The 15,523-nt window shown below is 47.8% G+C and overlaps 1 protein-coding gene across 1 annotated transcript in view; it reads left to right on the forward strand.

The window, feature by feature from the left end:
- The window catches only part of LOC139175558 (uncharacterized), a 93,116-nt gene extending 81,830 nt beyond the window's left edge, over positions 1–11,286 (forward strand). The window contains exon 39 of the mRNA XM_070766717.1: positions 10,895–11,286. Coding sequence (XP_070622818.1) covers positions 10,895–10,955 — 61 coding nt within the window. The 3' untranslated portion in view covers positions 10,956–11,286. The remainder of the gene's footprint in view (positions 1–10,894) is intronic.
- Positions 11,287–15,523: the final 4,237 nt, after the last annotated feature.

A 15,523-nucleotide genomic window follows, 5' to 3' on the forward strand; every position in this document is an offset into this window, starting at 1 on the left:
TGAGACCTGGCTGGTCCCAGAGGAAGGGGTTCCTCTCTCTGAAATGTGCCCAGCTGGGTTTCAGGTGTGACACCAGCTCTGACCCCAGGGAAAGGGGAGAGTAGTGGCTATCATAGCCAAGAAGACCACCAATCTATGCAGGCTTGCTGCTCCTGAGATACCGGGTTGCGAGTCCCTCTTTGTGAAGTTGGACCTAGGGGTACAGGTGGGCTTGTTGCTCACATACCTGCCTTCCAGCTGTGTGTCAACAGCCCTGCCTGCGCTACTCAAGGGGGTAGCCAGGCTGGTGGTAGAATTCCCCAGACTTATTGTCTTGGGGACTTCAATCTGCCATCGCTCGGCAAATCCTCTGGTTTGGCACAGGAGTTCATGGCAACCATGGACCTCACCCAAGTAGTTCAGGGCCTGACTCATGAAGGTATTCCCGATATGGTATTTCTCTCAGAGCACTTGATCAATGATCTGTAATTAAGGGGCTTAAATACCTTGCCTTTGTCATGGTCAGATCATTTTCTACTACAGCTGGATTTCAAGACTCCAAACCTCCCCCACAGGGAGGTGGAATTGATTAGGAGATTCCGCCCCAGATGCATGATGGATTCAGAGGGCTTTCAGAGGGTGCTTAGGATTGTGCCAGATTTGCTTGCACACACTTCGGCAGAGTCTCTTGCTGCAGCCTGGAATATGGCAGTGGCAGAGGCTCTATACTGAATTGTGCCTTTGCATTCTCCAATGCACTTGCAAGGAGAGTCCAGGATGGGTTATTCTCAGCCTGATTGGCTGGGACTGAGTTCAATTTAAATATTTAAATATTAGATAGATAGTCAGGCACCGCTCCCCCCTTAGCCCTCCAGTCTAAAAAACTCAGTCGCAGTAATGGGACTTTGAGTTCTTCCTCTGTCACACTTGATTTTATTGTGTGATTTTTTAATAAATTGTGTGATATTTAGTAAGGTTGAATGAATTTCTCTAATGTTATTTTCCTGTCTTCTTTTCTCTTTCAGGCACATCGGGGCGGCTTCAAGTTGGGCAGCGCGGGGTTATTACTCTCCGTGGGTTTAACCCCCCTAAGCTGCAGCTCCCATAGTCGGTGGTACAAGCCTCAGAGACTATTTTAAGGATCTAAGGGGAGCGCCCGGGTTGCTAACCTCCGCGGTAGCGCCCGGAGGAAGGCGGTCGGCTGACGCCATGGGGGGCCTGCCCCCCAGGGCGGATATGCCGCAAGAAGAATTGAGAAGCCTCAAGACAGCCCCGAGGAGTCGCGTCCTTCTGCACCCCCCCCCCCCACACCTAAGACGTACCGGCGACGGATCAAGTTTGCAATGAACGCCGCCATATTGGGGGGGCAGCAGGGCGGGAACGGAGGAGGAGTTCCCGCCCGTTTTTTTTCGCTCCGGCGGCCATTTTCGCCCCAATGAGTCTGCCGTTTTTGGCAGGAGTTCCCGCCCACAACTCAAAAGGGCCAGGTCGGCTTGTGAGCCGGGGCCTGATCCGCCGAGCCAATGAGTGGGCGGTTGCCAGGGCAACGACAAGCCAGGCACCCTTATGTCCCAATCGGATCGTTGGAGGATCGGCTCTGCCTATTACAGAGCCCTCCGCAGGCCCCAAAACTGCCCGGGTGACACGCAGGCGCACTAGGAGCTGGGGCTTAAACAAACAGTTTTTTTCTTCGCTGTTCCGATCTTGTGGAGGCTTCATTAATCACTCGTGGCAGCTCCCTTCCAAGCTCATTGCTTTCATTTAACCATGAGTGTGATAACAGGAATCATGTCGGAGGCTCCAGCTCACGTGGGGGAGGAGGCCACTGCTAACGTTAGGCCCAACACCCCCAAGGAAAAGAGCCACAAACCTAAGGCCTCACAGGGCACCTCTCTCAGAGAGGCTGAAAAAAGAATAAAATCCCTTGAAAAGCAGCTAGAGGCATCACAGAAGCAGGCCTCTTTGTCAATCAAGGCTTTTGGCCCTACACCTCCACCAGCCTCCCCCATACCAGGGGTAGCAGGCTCGGCATCTGAAAAGGACTGGTCACCTGACCGCCCTGCACAACCTGCTCACGAGGTACTTAACTGGGGGTGACAAAACATGTGGACTGGCAACCCCCAGTCTCAGACTTATGTACCTCACCAATATGGCCCACCGCAGTCTACCTTCACGCCAACGGCGGCAGGACTGTGCAACGCCCAAGATACATGGCAGGCCATGCCTCAGACCCTGCAGGATTTGATTGCCAATGCGTTTGCCCAGGGTGTTGAGACTGGAGCTCACCAACAGCAGGCCACAGGGGGTCAACCCCCAGTAAGAACCAGAGATCCATGGACTGCCCCGGAGTCATACTCATTGACCGGATCTATGGAGGAGGACGACTCGTTGGAAAGGGACTACAGTGATAGGGAGGATGAACTGTCGGGGGATGAACAGCCACCAGAGCAACCTGCCCCTACAGGCCTGTTTAAACCCTCCCTGTTTAGGGTCCTACTTAACAAGGCCAAACTCACCATTGAACAGGCAGGGGAGGCGGGGCAATCAGATCCCGCAGTTCCAACACAGGCTACCGGTGGACTCTTTGTCTTACCCAAACAAGAAACTGTGAACATTCCTTCCTCCCATCTCTTTTTGGAAACCATACAACGTCCTTGGGAGTACCCGGCGGCTGCACAGGGTCCCTCCAACCTGGACCGCAAATTTTACTCCTTCGACCAGCAGATGGAGGATCTGCTGACCTTCCCGACGGTGGACAAACCAGTCACCAGTCTGGTATCCAATGCCCTGGTCCCCTCGGAATCTCAGGAAGGGCTAAGGGCAGAGGATAAGAGGGCCGAGAACATTGTGCGTAAGACTCACCAGATGGCGGCCTGGGCCATACGAGCCTCCTCTGCGGCCTCGTTCTTTAATAGGGCAACTCTCCTCTGGATTAAAGATCTTCAATCGAGAGTGGATCCCGAGGATGGACGCCTTCGCCAGGATCTTAACAAGGTCCTGGCAGCCACCGAATTCTCGGCAGACGCCACAGCCAACGCTGCCAAGTTCGCGGCCAGGGACATGGTCTCGTCGGTTTCTTCCCGCCGGCTCATATGGCTACGCAGCTGGCAGGCGGACGTTAAATCTAAATGGAGCCTGGCCTCAGCTCCCTTTAAGGGGAACAAGCTCTTTGGGGAGGTCCTCGACGACGTCTTAGTCGAGGACAAAGACAAGAAGAAGGTCATGCCCAAGTCCAAGAGACCGGACAGACGATTCACCCCCTATCAGAGGCGCCAGCCCTTTCGTTCAGAGCCCTCCTCGAGTAGTACCCAGACATCGAGGCCGTACTTCCAGGGCTCCTTCAATCAGGGATCATTTCGGTCAGATAGATCAAACCCACAGGACCGCAACAGGACGCCGTCCGTTCAGAGGGGCCGGTCAGGGCTTCAGGAAAAACAAATGACTTATCAAGCCCTATCCCATTGGGGGGCAAACTAGCCCACTTCGCGGAGGCCTGGACCACTACGTCTTCAGACGCCTGGGCGGCAACCACTGTCACTCAGGGCCTAAAACTCGAGTTCCTATATCCTCCTCCTCAACATTTCCTCCCATGTCATATACCTTCGGACACTCAGAAGAGGCACCTCCTCTATCAAGAGGTCTCTCATCTCCTAGAGATAGGGGCCATAGAAGAGGTGCCCCCGGGGGAACGGGGCAAGGGGTTTTACTCCCTCGTTTTCCTTGTTCCCAAATCCTCCGGAGGGGTCAGGATGATCCTGAACTTGCGTCAGCTGAACCTATATGTAAAATACAGACGGTTCAAGATGCACTCACTGAGGTCTATTCTGGCATCAATAAGACAAAAAGACTTCCTAACATCAATAGACCTCAGGGAAGCTTACTTACACGTCCCCATCTGCCCGTCACACAGGCAATTCCTTCGGTTCAGCCTGGGCGGGACCCACTTTCAATACAAATCAATGCCTTTTGGACTTTCCTCGGCTCCGAGAACATTTACAAAACTCTTAGACGTTCTCACATCCTCTCTGAGACAACAATCGGTACGTCTCATGGCGTACCTAGACGACGTGATTATACTCACAAAGTCAAGGGAACAGGCATATCGAGACTTGAACTTGACCATCCACATGCTCGAACGTCATGGGTTCACGGTGAACTGGGACAAGAGCCATGTAACACCCACAACCAGGTTGGCTCATTTGGGGACTACAATAGATACCACCCGGGGTATGGTTTTTCTTTCCCCGGAGAGACGGGCCTCTATCAGGAGACTCCTACGGGATCTGGACGGTCAGAGACTCCCAAGTCTTTCATTCCTATCAAAGATCTTGGGGACTCTGGTATCCTGCATCGATGTCATACCGTGGGCAAGACACCACTTGAGACCACTTCAGTGGTTCCTGCTTCCCTTCCAACGAACAAAGACAAGCCACCTACACAGGAGGGTGCTACTTCATGGCGGGGTTCGCAAATCTCTCCGCTGGTGGAATTCCGCGGCCCTCGACAAAGGCTCCTCTTATCTGCCAGTAGACCATCTTACAGTGACAACGGATGCCAGTTTAACCGGTTGGGGGGCCCATCTTGCCTCTCAGATGACCCAGGGCCCGTGGAACAATCAGGATTTGAAGGAGTGCAACATCAACTTCTTGGAGCTAAAGGCAGTCTCACTGGCCCTCCGGAACTTCGCCCCCTGGGTAAAGGGTCGTCACGTCCTCGTTCTTACGGACAATGTTTCGACCCGAGCCCATATCAAAAGGCAGGGGGGAACACGATCACGTCGGCTAATGGCGGAATCGGAGTCCCTGTTTTGATGGGCAGAGGGCAATTTAGCTTCACTCTCAGCAGAACATATCTCGGGAATAGGCAATGTTTGTGCGGACTGGCTGAGTCGGGAGACTCTAGATCCCGGGGAGTGGCACCTGGAACCCACGATCTTCCAGGATATTATCAGGAGGTTCGGCGAGCCAGTATTGGATCTGTTTGCAACCTACCACAACACCCAGCTCCCCCGCTTCTTCTCCCGATTCCCTTCCCCCGGGGCGGAGGGAGTGAACGCACTTTGCCAACGCTGGCCGACTGCCCTACTTTATGCCTTCCCGCCGGTCCCCCTGATACCGAAGGTAATTCGGAAGTTGCTGGTGGAACGAGCGGAGATCCTCCTGTTGGCTCCGTATTGGCCGAGACGCATTTGGTTTGCCGATCTGGTGGAACTGTCGATCTCAGCCCCCTGGAGGATTCCGGACCAACGAATGATTCTCACGCAGGGAACAATGAGACATCCAGAGCCTCACTGGTGGCAATTGACCGTATGGCACTTGAGCGGGAACATCTAAAGACCCAGCTTGTGCCGGATGCGGTCATCGACACCATGCAGGCAGCCCGCCGACCTTCTACCCGGCGGGTCTACCAGGCGACGTGGGCGTCATTCAGCGAATTCTGCCAGCAGAGACAGGTGGATCCGCAGGAAGCCTCTACACTGATAGTACTCTCCTTCTTGCAGGCGGGCCTAGACAAGGGCCTCGCCCCAAACACTCTTCGACGTCACGTAGCGGCCTTGTCAACTATCCTGGGCAAGGATTACTACCGACCCCTCTCGAGACATCCCTGGATCAGGGATTTCCTGCGAGGGGTGACCAATTTGAAGCCGCCTACGGTCCATAGATTTCCGTCCTGGGACCTGTCTTTGGTCCTACATGCACTGACTAGTCCTCCATTTGAACCTTTAAGACAGATTTCCCTGAGATTTCTAACGATTAAAACTGCCTTCCTGGTGGCGATTACATCGGCCAGGAGAGTCTCGGAGATTGCAGCGTTGTCAACCAGACAGGACCTCTGTAGGTTTTATCCGGACAGGGTAGTGTTGAGATTAGACCCAGCGTTCATCCCCAAGGTGAACTCCTCTTTTCATAGATCGCAGGACATTATTGTACCGGACTTCTTGACGCATGGCAGCCACCCCTCTGAACTGAGGTGGCACAAGCTGGACGTGAGACGGGCTCTAAAAATCTACATACGTAGGACTCAGGATTTCAGAGTCTCCGAGGGTTTGTTCGTCTCTTTCTCCACCAGGACGATGGGAAAGAAGGTGTCCCCTCAATCAATCAGTCGTTGGTTGAGGGATTGTATTTCAGAGGCGTATACCGCTAAGAACACTCCTGCCCCTCAGGGAATCACAGGTCACTCTACCCGAAGTGCGGCCACGTCATCGGCCTGGAGGACACAGGCCTCACTAGAAGACATTTGCCGAGCGGCCACTTGGGCGGCTCCATCCACCTTTATAAGACACTATCGGATTGACTCCTTTGCCTCCGCAGAGGCAGCATTTGGGAGGAGGGTACTACAGGGGGTATGCTCCTTTTCAGCGCCCCTGGTCCAGCCATCTCCCTCCCTTTGACTGTAACTTGGGTATATCCCATCCTGGACTCTCCTTGCAAGTGCATTGGAGAAAGACCGTTGAACTTACCTGAACGGTCTTCTCGATGCACTGCAAGGAGAGTCCAGACCCGCCCGGCCTTGGGACCAGGGTCACAGTTCTAGTTGTGTTTTATGAAGTTATGGGTTTATAGTTCAATAAAACTTTATTTTGCATTACTGCTCCTTCATATATATTAGACTGGAGGGCTAAGGGGGGGCGGTGCCTGACTATCTATCTAATATTTAAATAGTTAAATTGAACTCAGTCCCAGCCAATCAGGCTGAGAATAACCCATCCTGGACTCTCCTTGCAGTGCATCGAGAAGACCGTTCAGGTAAGTTCAACGGTCTATCTCTCTGTGGAAGTAGGCCCTGGAGATCTTGGTTGACTGAGGAACTCCGGGGGATGAAACGTAAGAAGAGATGTCTAGAGAAGCGTTGGAGAAGTCAATCCGAATCTGACCGAATACTTGTAAAAGGTCATATGGAGATTAACAAAGTGGTGCTCAGAGCAATAAGATGCTTGTTTAATGTTGCCCTGATTGCATCTGCTGAAGGGGGACTTGCTTCCTTCTTAATCAGGGGGGAATTAATGAACCCTTACAGGTAGTGCTGAGGACTTTAACAAGTTTTTCACAGATAAAATAACTCAGATCCAGACAGACCTTGACTCCAATTGAAAGGCAGTGTTGGCTGACAACGAGTCAGTAGAGATGACAAGGGCTTGGCCTAGTCTATCTCTTTGGGAGGAGTTTGATCTGGTAACACCTGATGAAGTGGATAAGGCCATTGGAGCTGTGAGTTCCGCCACCAGCTTATTGGACCTGTGTCGCTCCTGGCTGGTCTCGGCCAGCAGAGAGATGACCCAGAGCTGGGTCCAGCAGATTACCAACACTTTGTTCAGGGAGGGGTCCTTTCTGGGTACCTACAAGGAGGCACTCGTGCGCCCCATCCTCAAGAAGCCTTCCCTGGATCCAGCAGTATTTAACAACTATTGTCCTGCCTCAATCTTCCCTTTATGGGGAAAGTTGTTGAGAAGGTAGTGTCGCTCCAGCTCCAATAGTCCTTGGGTGAAGTCAATTATCTAGGCCCTCAACCGTCAGGATTAAGGCCCAACTACAGCATGGAAACTGCTTTGGTCACACTGATGGATGATCTCTGGCAGACCCAGGATAGGGGTTTATCCTCTAGCCTGGTGCTCCTTGATCTCTCAGCAGCTGTCGATACCATTGACCATGGTATCCTTCTGCACCGACTGGAGGGGTTGGGAGCAATGTTCCCTCTAAGGTGCACGCTTGTGTGGGGGCGCACACAAAAATACCCCCGGGTGTCAGAGATGGGGGCGGGGAGCGACAAGGTTTTTCTTCATTTGAAAAACCGCACACTCCCTATTCCACTTCCTTATTCCCTGCCCGTTCAGGAAAAGTTGGCCGTGCCATCAGGCACTTCCACCCTTTCCCTGAGTCTCACCTTTGGCTGCTGAGCCCAGGCAGCGAGGACGTCGGCAAGTAGCGGTGGGGGGATGGGTGCTGCTGCTGCCGCTACCATTAGGAAGGAGGGGAGCAGGTTGCGAGGGGGGCAAGGTGGGGGGCTCGGCCTGCACTGGGACAGAAGAGTGGAGGTGGTGGCAGAGGGGGCTTTGGGCTGACATCAAGGCCTGCGCACAGGGAAGCGGTGCGCTTTTCAAACGCGCCGCTTCTCCGGCAGCCGGCTTCACCTCCTCCCCTGCTGCCATGCTGGGGGCTTCCCTCTACCGCCGGATCCCTTCCGCTGCCCAATTCCATGTTTCTTCCAGGGGCGTTGGGCCTGGGACTCATCCCTGAGCTTCACCTCCCCCCAGCCGCTGTGCTGGGGGCTGCCCCCGCCACCAAAGATGAGTAACACTGAGACATGGTTTAAGGATTCTAATGAATGGGAAATATCCATACCAGGATATACACTGTATAGGAAGAATAGAATAAAGAGAAGGGGAGGTGGAGTAGCCATTTAGGTTAAGGAAAGTCTAAAAACAATGCTAATTCAAAATACATGTAAAGATCTGGAGACTCTCTGGGTTTGAATGCAAAATAAAGAAGGTTCTGTCATTAGAATTGGGGTGATCTATAGGCCTCCAGGGCAATCTGAGGAATATGACAACAAGATGGTGGATGAAATTACCCAAATGGCAGTAAAGGGAGATATTGTGGTTATGGGCGATTTCAACATGCCTGATGTTGACTGGAATATCCCCAGTGCCCTTACATGCAAAAGTAAGAATATAGTAGAGGCCTTTACAGTAGCAGCTCTGGCACAGCTGGTTAAGACACCGACTAGAGGGGAGAATATTCTAGATTTAGTCTTTACGAATGGGAATTGGGTTTCAGAGGTTAAGGTGGGAGAAAAATTAGGTTGCAGTGACCATCTATGTTTGTAGTTTGATGTAAAAACTGATTGTGAGCAATCCTATACTGCAACCAAAGTATTAGATTTCAGAAAAACAAATTTTAATGCAATGGGGGAATATTTAAATAATGAATTAAAGGGGAGGGATAAAATGGCAGGAGCGAGCACCCAGTGGACTGTATTAAAAAAGGCCATCTTAAATTCCAAACAATTAAAATTCAAAGTTACAGCTAAAAAAACTAAAAAAGCAATTAAAATACATATATAACCATTCAGTCAACAAACACACTATACATTCATCGGCCAGGGGGGGAGAATCTAATTACCCCAAGCTTGGCAGCGTAGGTGAGTCTTTAGACCAGTGGTCCCCAAACTATGGCCCGGGGGCCGCACGCGGCCCGCTGAGTTCATTTATCCGGCCCGCAAGTGAGTCTGTCGGCCTGGAGAAACCCCCGTGGGCTCTGAGCCCCGACCGGCTCCTCTGGCTGTGTTCGGGGACCATGCCAATGTCCCCTGTAAGACGTGCTGCCATGCACACAAAAACAACCCCCTGTGTAGTCTTTTCCAAGGGCACTGGGGAGCGGAGGAGGAGGAGGCAGATGTGTGCATGTATGTGTGTGTGTTGTGCCCGGCTCAGCTTTCGGCAGGCCTTCCTTTACCTCGGATGAGATGAGATAGAGGGGGATGTTCTCGCCGCTGTCACTCTGGCTTCGGATGTGCCTCAGCGAGTGGGCACAGAGACTCACCACCTCCTCTGGGTGCAATTCCCACTTTGGCGGGAGGCGCCAGTGATAGACACAGGCAGTGGGGAAGGAGAGGGAGACGCTGAGCCTCTTTGAAGTTCGTGGTGGAGTGCTCAGCCTCCCCCCCCCCGGTGCATGGCAGGCTGGCAGTGGAATGGGGAGCTCGCGCACATAGGCACGTGCGAACCTTCACTGGTGCAAGACTTCCCCACACTTTCCTTGTCGCTCCCCGCCCCAACTCCGATGCCCCGCTCCCCAGTCTGGCCTTGGAAAAGACTGCACGGGGGTTTGTTTTTGTGTGCGTGGCAGCACGCCTTGCAGGGGACATTGGCACGGTCCCTGGACACAGCCAGAGAAGCCAGGCGGGTCTCAGAGCCTACGGGGGTTTCTCCAGGCCGACAGACTCACCTGCGGGCCAGATAAATGGCCTCAGTGGGCCGCATGAGGCCCCCAGGCCATATTTGTGGACCACTGGTCTAAAGACTCACCTACGCTGCCAAGTTTGGGGTAATTAGATTCTCCCCCCTGGCCGATGAATGTTTAGTGTGTTTGTTGATTGAATGGTTATATATGTACAGTATTTTAATTGCTTCTTTAGTTTTTTTAGCTGTAACTTTGAATTTTAATTGTTTGGATTTCGATATATATTGTCTTTTTTATATTGTCGGAGAGGGGCGGCATATAAATCCAATAAACTTAAACTTAAACATATTCACTTAGGCTGTGAAAGAAGCAAGGAACACTTTAGATTGTTGCCTTTGAGTAAGTGATTATTTTGTGAGTGGCCATTTTAATCATGAAGGCACCTTTATGACAGTGCTCAAAATGTGCTTTCAAAATTCTAAGTGAGATGTTTCTGTCATTTTATTATTCTATAGCTGCTCACTTATAGATGTTGGTGAATTTGATGACCTACTTATTTCAAGCATATTGATATGGGTATTGTTTTGAGGTTCTTGGAAAATTCTTGGTCAAGTCATATGATCATCAAGCTATTCCCACCTGCTCACATGACTGGTAAGCCACATCCACAAATCAAGCCACACCCACAGTGTGGTCATAAAAATTTTGGTAGCGCTTCACTGGGTCAGGCTGATAGGTCTGTAGTTTCCTGGATCTGGGTTTTTTCCCCCCTTTTTTGAAGATGGGAACTACATCACTCTTTTCCAGTCCTCTGGCAGTTCTCTGGTGCTCCAGGATCTTTGAAAGATATAGTTCAGTGGTTCTGAGAGCTCATCTGCCAGTTCCTTCAGAACCTTGAGGTGCAATCCATCTGGTCCTGGTAATTTGATGGAGTGTAATTCATTTTATTCTGGTGACTTACTGAGCACTTATCTTTTGATAGATTAAAATAAGTTTTTTGTTTTTCATTATAGGTTGAATGGAAAAATATATTGCATGATACGGAAAATGGATGGACATGAATCACACTGCTAGGAACTCCATATAAATATTGTTTCTTCATGCTTGTTTGTTTAATCTATTTTTATTTCTATTCAGAATATAGTTAGGAAGAGTTGGAATTTAATACGATATTTCAAGTGAAAGTGTAAAGAATTTTCTTTCAGCAATTATGACTTGGACTCCGGACTTCTGTAAATGAAAAAAGAATCAAATTAACGTCTAAGAAAAAGAATCGTTGAAAACAGAATTGTAACATATGAAGTTGATTGATCCTGTGCTTGTTTATGTTTGCATGTTTATTTCTGTTTTGTTTTGTTTTTCATTATTAAAATAAAAATAAAAAATTTAAAAAGAAGAAGAAAAATGCCAAGCTAGGAAGATAAAAGTTAGCCCCCAAAATTATAAATGAAAATTCTTACATTCTCAGGTTATTATTGCCCTTTGAAGTCTGAATAAGAAAAGGAAACATTGGCTGCTTAACTGATTAAGTGCCATCAAATTCACTTTGACTGGAGAGGGGCATGGTCAAGCACTGTAGCGACACTGCGTTCTTTGCACTCCTGCAGGGAACGCCGAATCCCCACTGTGCTGATTCAGTTTTTAATCAACCCAGAAGCTCCCTGAAGGGGAGGTGAAGAAGGGGACCTGGTCAGGTATCCGTCTTGGGGTCTGCATACCCCACGGAGGGCTGACCGAGACCCTCCACCAGCAGCAGTGCGAAAGCGGCTAGTTGCTCTTAGCCGCAGCGACCATAGTTCCCTCTAAGTTGAGCAGTGAGCAATCGCTCACTTAAAAATCATAATCAACTCAGAGTTTTCCAAACCTGCCCAGAAGCCAAGAGGGAAAGAGTGAGAGGGAAGGAGAGAGAGAGGAAGAGAGAGAAACAGATGGAAAAAAGAGAGGAAGGAAAAGAGAAAGAAAAAGAATGGGAGTAAGGAAGAGAGAAAGAAAATCAAAATCTAGTTTGAAACTAGCTGAACTATTTAAGTGGCATTTTGATATTGATAGAGTTGCCCTATTATGAGCTCACTGTTATAGACACACAGTACAGTATTTTATTTTGAAATTCTCTGAGGCAAAACAGGGTGGGTTTTTTATTCATTCGTTTGTTTGTTTGTTTGTTTGTTTGTTTGTTTATTATTTCTGTGCCGCCCAGTCCCGAAGGGACTGCCGCTCAGACACTATACTTTTCCGCCCACCCCCCCAAAAAAAATTAGAGGGAACACTGGCAGCGACTATGTAATGGGAAGATTGAACTGAAGAGATGGAAGTCATCTGGGAAGAAAAGGAAATGTAAGTGTTGTGCTGGAGGAAGAAGAGACAGAGAATTGATGATTTGAGTGAGCATTTTTGCCAAAGGAATTTTTAAAAAAGACAGAACTGTGCCTTGTGTTTAATCGTGAAAGCATACAGAGAAGCTGGGGGAAGCTGCTAAATAGATACCGGAATGGTTTAATTTGCGAGGAATGAGTAGAAAAGCTATAACTAAAACCCATGCTGGAAGAAAATTGGATTGCTTGTGGATTTAAAAGCTGAATTTAAAAATAATTTAAAGTCCTAAAGTTTTAAACTTTTTTCTTTTTTCTGGATTTATAATAAGTTTTAAGGAGTTTGGGGGGATTAAATGATGGTGCCATCTGCTGGTGAAAAAATTGTTGATTTGATTGTTTATTCAATTGGCCAGAAAAAAAAAGAAACTAGCTGGACTGCTGATTTTTTTTTAAAAGGTGATAAAGATGAAACAAAAGGAAATATTGTAAACTGTGATTCTGAGCATGAACTTTAAATGAACACTTAAAAAAAAGAGAAAGCTACGTTATACTAGATGGACGATGCTAATAGCTATTTTAGTTTAGCATTGGCCAGTGGGGATGTAGCCAGAGTTGGGCTACTGCCCGGATGGAGGGGAATGCCGTGCGGTAGTAAAAATGGAGCTCCACCCCAGAGCAACCAATTTGCATTGGAAGATGTTGAAGGAAAATTGTTGTTGTTGTTGTTGATGTTATTATTATTATTATTATTATTATTATTATTATTATTATTATTATTATACTTGTATGCCGCCCTTCTCTGAAGACTCACAGAATACAGTACAAAAAAACAATATGTATACAAATCTAATTAGTTAAAACTATAAGCTAAGATCCCATTACATTAAAAAGCAGTCAATTAACTCAGTCACATCCACACATAACATTTAATGGTCAAAGAAGGGGGGCATGGTGTAGCTGCCCCATGCCTGGCGACATAGGTGGGGGCAGTGCGAATCTCTGGAGGGAGCTGATTCCAGAGGGCTGGGGCTGCCAAAGATAAGACTCTTCCCTTAAGTCCCGCCAGACGACATTGTCTGGTCGATGGGACCTGGACAAGACCAACTCTGTGGGACCTAATCGGCTGCTGAGATTTATGCGGCAGAAGGCGGTCCCGTAAGTAATCTGGTCTGATGCCATGTAGGGATTTATAGTTATCACCAATACTTTGAATTGTGTCCAGAAACCAATCGTCAGTCAATGCAGTCTATGGAGAATTGGAGAAACATGGGTATATCTGGGGAACCATGACCGCTCACGCAGCTGCATTCTGCATGATTTGAAGTTTCCGAATACTTTTAAGAGTTAGCCTCATGTAGAGAGTGTTGCAGTAGTCAAACTTTGAGGTGATAAGGGCATGAGTGACTGTGAGTAGGGACTCCCTGTCTAGATAGGGCCGGACTGGTGCACCAGGCGAACCTGGGCAAACGCCCCCCTCACCACAGCTGAAAGATGGTGTTCTAAAGTCAGCTGTGGATCGAGGAGGACACCCAAGTTGTGGACCCTCTCTGAAGGAGGTCAATGATTCCCCCCCCCCAGTGTAATAGGTGGACAGATGGAATTGTCCTTGGGAGGCAAAACCCACAGGCACTCCAGCTTGTCAGGGTTGAGCTTGAGCCTGTTGGCACCCAACCAGATCCTAAGAGCCCCCTCTAACACCAACTTTGATCGACCGGAGAAGTAGGAGGAGAACCCCTGTAAAACGGTGCTTCCCACTCCCAACCCCTCCAGACGGCGCAGAAGGATACCATAGTCAATGGTATCGAAAGCCACTAAGAGGTCAAGGAAGCTATAGCATATCCAAACCTGATAGATCCAACTAAGACTATTAGTTGCAAAGATATCTTACACCCAAACGGGGACCTAAAAACTAAACAAGAATTGGAGTCACAAAATTATAAGATTGACTGGTGGACATATATACAAATAAAATCTAGATACAATAAGGACAAACACCAGGCATAGCAATTTCTACTCAAACTCTGGACAAGATTTTAACAGGATGTGAGGATAAACAGATAACCAAATTATATCAGATTCTATTAGAACAGGACAAAGAAAAAGAGGTGATTAAAAACCCTATGGTAGCCTGGGAGAAAAATATACAAAGAGAAATTCATATAGCAGAATGGGAAAAAACATGGAATGTAATAACTAAAATTACTTTATCCTCAGCATATAAAGAAAATTATTATAAGCTCCTATACAGATGGTATTTACCGCCGGCAAGATTAGCCAAGATTTACCCAGCATTACAAAACTTATGCTGGAAATGTAAAAAAGAAAAAGGCACTTTTTTCCATATGTGGTGGTCCTGCTCTAAAATTCAAAAAATCTGGGAAACCATTCACAATTGGCTCAAGGAAATTACAAAGGAAGAAATAGAATATTCACCCGAAGGTATGCTTCTTGGAATTTGGAAAAGATCATACTCTAAGCAAACACTTTTCTTATTGACACATATAAACACAGCTACTAGAATTGCGATAGCGCAAACATGGAGAAATGAACAGACTCCCAATACAAACTTAATAATAGACAAGATATACTCATGTGCAGAAATGGACGAGATGACAAACTTACTTAAGGGAAATAGAATCAATACATTTAAAAGCATGTGGTGTAATTGGCACGAATGGATTCAGAAGAAATTTCTTGTATAATACGATACAAAATTGCAGTACAAATTGTAAACAACAAATACCTTTTGAATGCTTTTATTCTGTTCTTTATTGCATAGTATTAAGATAGAGTTACTTATAAGACCTAACATAATTAAGAACGATTGTAACAGGTAAAAACGTTGGACAAGATCTGTAAACTGAACAAACAAAATGTGATATATGTATTTATGAAAACAATTAAAAGAAATTAAAAACAAAACAAAACAAATAATGCTGTCTATTATTTGTCCCTTTTGTGGCTATTAAAATAATATGACTTAATCAACTGAAAAAGAGTCCAAGCACCTATTTGAAAACTTATCTTGGTCAGTAAGCCACTCCCACCCAGTCACATGAGCTTTAAGGCACCCCAATCACATGATTGTCAAGCCACTCCCACCTGGTCACTTTCATGGCCAGAAAGTCACTCTAACCTGGTCATATGGCCAGAAAGCCACACCCACAGTGTGGCAGTAAAATATTTGGCAGCCCATCACTTCATACTGTAGTATATTTTCTTTTTCTTGTTTCCCAATTCAATTTCATAATTTACTGGCCCATTTCTCCTCTTAACTAAATAGGGACCCTGCCATTTAGTCTATAATTTGCTTTATTAGGCAATAGTAAC

Source organism: Erythrolamprus reginae, chromosome 1 (assembly GCF_031021105.1).
Source record: "Erythrolamprus reginae isolate rEryReg1 chromosome 1, rEryReg1.hap1, whole genome shotgun sequence".
In the NCBI taxonomy this organism is placed as follows: Eukaryota; Metazoa; Chordata; class Lepidosauria; order Squamata; family Dipsadidae; genus Erythrolamprus; species Erythrolamprus reginae.